The 5,625-nt window shown below is 44.2% G+C and overlaps 1 protein-coding gene and 3 pseudogenes across 1 annotated transcript; all 4 read left to right on the top strand.

Annotated features, from left to right (window-relative positions):
* The first annotated feature begins 122 nt into the window (after positions 1 to 122).
* LOC123021452 lies at positions 123 to 4,014 on the top strand (annotated as a pseudogene).
* Positions 1,237 to 4,014, top strand: LOC123021454 (annotated as a pseudogene).
* On the top strand, positions 3,325 to 4,014 carry LOC123021451 (annotated as a pseudogene).
* A 48-nt stretch (positions 4,015 to 4,062) lies between these two features.
* LOC123021453 (ATP synthase subunit a-like) lies at positions 4,063 to 5,532 on the top strand. The gene is given in 2 exon segments (XM_044426172.1): positions 4,063 to 4,582; positions 4,791 to 5,532. Coding segments are annotated over 2 exon segments (684 nt in total). The 5' UTR covers positions 4,063 to 4,233; the 3' UTR covers positions 5,126 to 5,532.
* Positions 5,533 to 5,625: the final 93 nt, after the last annotated feature.

Raw genomic sequence — 5,625 nt, 5'->3', positions numbered from 1 at the left:
AGGGCTATTTTGATAGAATAGACTATAGGAAAAACACTTCCTCATTTCCTAGAAAATAGGACTTGAACCTATACTGTAAAACCCAAAATTTTATGTACTTCCATTATACTATCTACTAGTGAAGTCAGCTAATTAAGCTCTCGGGCCCATACCCCGAAAACGTTGGTCAAAACCTTCCTTCACTAATTAATCCAATCATCAACTTCATCCTTCTTTTCAGCATAATAGCTGGAACCACCCTAACAATGATAAGCCATCATTGAGTGTCAGCATGACTAGGTTTAGAACTTAATACCTTAGCCATCATTCCTATTATCTCAAAAGCTCACCACCCACGAGCAACTGAAGCCTCAACAAAATACTTTCTCATCCAAGCTGCCAGCTCTGCACTAATTCTGCTTTCAGGAACTATTAACGCCCACATCTATGGAACTTGAGACATCATACATACCTCAAACAACCTATCAAAAATTGTATTTACAGTAGCCCTAGCCACTAAACTAGGTTTAGCCCCAGTTCACTTCTGACTTCCAGAGGTCCTTCAAGGAGTACCCATACTTACAGCACTTATCATCACCACTTGACAAAAAATCGCTCCTATAGCACTTCTCATCACAACATGAGATCTTGTTCCCATCTCCATTACCCTGTCCCTGGGCCTCCTATCCACTATCATTGGAGGTCTAGGAGGACTTAACCAAACCCAACTTCGAAAAATAATAGCTTATTCTTCTATTGCTCACTTAGGCTGAATAATTGTAATCATTACAATCACCCCCAGCCTTACCCTATTTAACCTAATTCTCTATATCATCCTCACATCCTCAACAATACTAATCATACACCTTTCCATAACAAAAACATTACAAAACACAACACTTATCTCCTCCCACTCCCCAATCACTACAAGCCTCTTCCTCCTATCTCTCCTCTCACTCGGGGGACTTCCCCCACTATCCGGATTTTCCCCCAAATGACTAATTCTACAAGAACTAACCTCACACCACCTGACTCCTTTAGCCCTAACAATAGCGGTTACAGCCCTATTAAGTCTAATATTTTACCTCCGAATCACCTACATCTCCACGATAACCCTCCCACCATCCACCACTCCCCTCAAAAGTTCATGACGCCTAAAATCCAACTCAAACACCCTTGCCTTATCCACATTTACCCTTGCCTCACTCCTCCTTCTTCCTATTACCCCTGCAATAATCCAATAAGAAATTTAGGTTAATGAAACCAAGGACCTTCAAAGCCCTAAAAGAAAGTACCAAGCTCTCAATTTCTGCAAGACCTGTAAAACTCTCATCTACATCATCTGAATGCAACCCAGACACTTTAATTAAGCTAAAGCCTTCCTAAGTAGACGGGCCTCGATCCCGCAATAAACTAATTAACAGCTAGCTACCCAAACCAGAGGGCTTCTACTTACTTCTCCCGTTTTTAAAAGGGAGAAAACGGGAGAAGTCCAGGGGTAAACATACCCAATATCGGATTTGCAATCCAACAAAATCTGGACCTGATAAGAGAGGTATTTTTCCTCGTAAATAGATTTACAATCTACCGCCTGACTCAGCCATCTTACCCATGACCCTGACCCGTTGACTATTCTCCACTAATCACAAGGACATTGGGACCCTGTACCTAATCTTTGGAGCTTGGGCCGGAATAATCGGGACTGCCATAAGCCTCCTAATTCGAGCTGAGCTAAGCCAGCCCGGAACTATTCTCGGAAACGACCAGATCTATAATGTCATTGTAACCGCACACGCACTTGTCATAATTTTCTTCATGGTCATACCTATTATAATTGGAGGTTTCGGAAACTGACTAGTTCCCCTAATAATTGGCGCCCCAGACATAGCCTTCCCACGGATAAATAATATGAGCTTCTGACTTCTTCCCCCATCCCTCCTTTTACTTTTAGCCTCAGCCTGAGTAGAAGCTGGGTCAGGGACAGGATGGACTGTGTATCCTCCTCTTGCAGGAAACATAGCCCACGCCGGAGCGTCAGTTGATTTGACAATCTTCTCCCTCCACCTGGCAGGAGTCTCATCCATTCTTGGGGCCATCAACTTCATTACCACCTGCATCAACATAAAACCCCCCACAATAACTCAATACCATATGCCCTTATTTGTCTGATCCGTACTAATCACCGCAGTCCTCCTCCTCCTCTCACTGCCAGTCCTGGCTGCAGGAATCACAATGCTTCTCACTGACCGCAATCTAAACACTTCCTTCTTTGATCCGGCCGGCGGTGGAGATCCCATTCTTTATCAACACCTATTCTGATTTTTTGGGCACCCAGAAGTTTACATCTTAATCCTACCTGGATTCGGAATAATTTCCCACATCATTTCCTATTATTCTAACAAAAAAGAACCATTCGGCTATATAGGAATGGTTTGAGCCATAATATCAATTGGACTACTAGGTTTCCTAGTATGAGCCCACCACATATTTACCGTAGGCATAGATGTGGATACACGAGCCTACTTCACCTCCGCCACAATAATTATTGCAATCCCAACAGGAATTAAGGTGTTCAGCTGACTAGCAACAATGCACGGAGGAGTTATCAAATGAGATGCACCTATACTATGAGCCTGCGGATTTATCTTCCTATTTACCGTAGGAGGACTAACTGGCATTGTTCTGGCCAACTCATCTCTTGATATCGTCCTGCACGACACCTACTATGTCGTAGCCCATTTCCACTACGTTCTGTCCATAGGAGCAGTCTTCGCAATTATAGCAGGATTCATGCACTGATTCCCTCTATTCTCAGGTTTTACACTCCACCCACTATGAACCAAAATTCAATTTGGTACGATATTTATTGGAGTTAACATAACCTTCTTCCCTCAACATTTTCTTGGCCTCGCAGGTATACCACGTCGATATTCTGATTACCCAGACGCTTACTCCCTATGAAATGCATTATCATCAATTGGATCCCTAATTTCCCTTATAGGAGTCATCATAATAATTTTTATCATTTGAGAAGCTTTTTCCGCTAAGCGCCTCGTTCTAACAACAGCCTCACCCGAAGCTAATCTCGAGTGAATCCATGGATCTCCACCGCCCTTCCACACCTATGAAGAGCCAGTACTAGTCCAAGAAATGCAAAATCGATACTCATTCAAACGATGAGGACCCTACTCCAGCCACAACTGAGTCAAGAGAGGGAGGAATTGAACCACCTTATTCCAGTTTCAAACAGGACGCATCACCTTTATACTTCTCTCTTAAGAACCCTAGTAAATCATTATATAGCCCTGTCAGCGCTAAGTTATAGGCTAAACCCTATGAGTTCTAATGGCCCACCCAACCCAGCTAGGATTTCAAGACGCCACTTCTCCCATTATAGAAGAACTCCTCCATCTCCATGATCACGCTCTCATCATCATGCTTCTTATCAGCGCTGTAGTTGTATACTCCGCAACCCTAACACTAACTACCAACCTTACACATACTGATACCATAGACACCCAAGAAATTGAAACCATTTGAACCGCTCTCCCAGCAATTATCCTAATCGTAATTGCCTTGCCATCATTACGTATTCTCTATCTGATAGATGAAATTTATAATCCTCACTTGACCATCAAAACTATCGGACACCAATGATATTGAAGCTATGAATACACTGACTACAAGAACATGTCCTTTGACTCGTATATAATCCCCACTGAAGACCTGCCCAACGGATTCTTCCGCCTTCTTGACGTTAATTATCGCATAGTTGTCCCCACAGAATCCCCCATCCGCATCCTAATCACAGCAGAAGATGTACTTCACTCGTGAGCAGTCCCATCCCTAGGAATTAAAACTGATGCCGTACCAGGACGACTCAATCAAACAACTTTCACCGCTACCCGACCAGGCCTATTCTACGGGCAGTGCTCAGAAATTTGTGGATCCAACCACAGTTTTATACCCATTACAGTAGAATCTACCTCGCTAAAACACTTTGAAAACTGAACATCAAAAATAGCTCTGCTCTAGCTCTGAGAAGCTTCTTCAAGCATTAGCCTTTTAAGCTAAAGAAGGGCCTCCAACCCCTCAGTGAATGCCTCAACTCAATCCCAACCCATGATTCCTTATCCTACTGATCTCCTGATTCTCATTAATTCTTCTTTTCTTCACGAAACTCCTCTCGACAACGCCTCTTCTCCCACTCCCCAATCTCAACAATAACCCCACAATCCCAAACTGAACCTGACTATGAACCTAAGCCTATTTGACCAATTTGCCAGCCCAGAACTGCTGGGAATCCCCCTAATTGTATTCGCTATCAGCCTTCCAGTAACTCTCACCTTAACTTCTAATGCCCAACTCACTAACAACCGACCTACAATCCTCCAATCCTGATTAAAAATTGTATTCACCAAACAACTCTTATTACCTCTCAGCACTAAAGGACGTAAATGAGCAGCCGTTTTCACCTCCCTAATAATCTTCCTCACAACCGCCAACCTTCTAGGACTTCTACCCTACACCTTCACCCCAACCACCCAACTGTCTCTTAATATAGCCTTAGCAGCCCCAATATGACTAGCCACAGTACTGGTAGGTCTAAAAAACCAACCAACCATCTCCTTGGGCCATCTCTTACCCGAAGGCACCCCCACCCTCCTAATCCCAGCCCTAATCTTAATTGAGACTATCAGCCTTCTAATTCGACCCCTAGCCCTAGGCGTACGGCTGACCGCCAACCTAGTTGCCGGTCACCCTTAATATAGCCTTAGCAGCCCCAATATGACTAGCCACAGTACTGGTAGGTCTAAAAAACCAACCAACCATCTCCTTGGGCCATCTCTTACCCGAAGGCACCCCCACCCTCCTAATCCCAGCCCTAATCTTAATTGAGACTATCAGCCTTCTAATTCGACCCCTAGCCCTAGGCGTACGGCTGACCGCCAACCTAGTTGCCGGTCACCTTCTACTTCAGTTAATTTCCATGGCTACTTTTGCAATAATATCTTCTCTACCAGCAATTGCCCTACTCACATCTCTTACTCTACTCCTTCTTACACTCCTAGAATTTGCTGTAGCACTTATTCAAGCCTTCGTCTTTACCCTTCTCCTCACTCTCTACCTTCAAGAAAATTCTTAATGACCCACCAAACTCACGCCTACCATATAGTTGACCCAAGTCCCTGACCCCTAACTGGAGCCTTAGCTGCCCTACTTTTAACCTCAGGGCTCGCCACCTGATTTCACCATAAAACCCTTCACCTTCTGTCCCTGGGATTAATCACCACCCTTCTTACTATATACCAATGATGGCGTGACGTAACTCGCGAAGGCACCTACCAAGGTCATCATACACCCCCTGTGCAATCAGGCCTACGATACGGAATAATCCTCTTTATTACATCTGAAGTCTTCTTCTTCTTAGGGTTCTTCTGAGCTTTCTATCACTCAAGCCTAGCCCCAACACCCGAGCTGGGTGGACAATGACCCCCCAGTGGCATCCAACCAATCAACCCATTTGAAGTCCCACTTCTCAATACAGCAGTCCTATTAGCTTCTGGAGTAACTGTCACCTGATGCCACCATTCAATTATAGAAGGCTTCCACAAGCAGGCCAAACAGTCGCTTCAAGCAACAATT

The sequence above is a fragment of the Varanus komodoensis genome, unplaced genomic scaffold (assembly GCF_004798865.1).
Source record: "Varanus komodoensis strain SLA01 unplaced genomic scaffold, ASM479886v1 scaffold1624, whole genome shotgun sequence".
NCBI lineage: Eukaryota > Metazoa > Chordata > Lepidosauria > Squamata > Varanidae > Varanus > Varanus komodoensis.
This window is presented reverse-complemented; position numbering and strand designations above follow the sequence as displayed.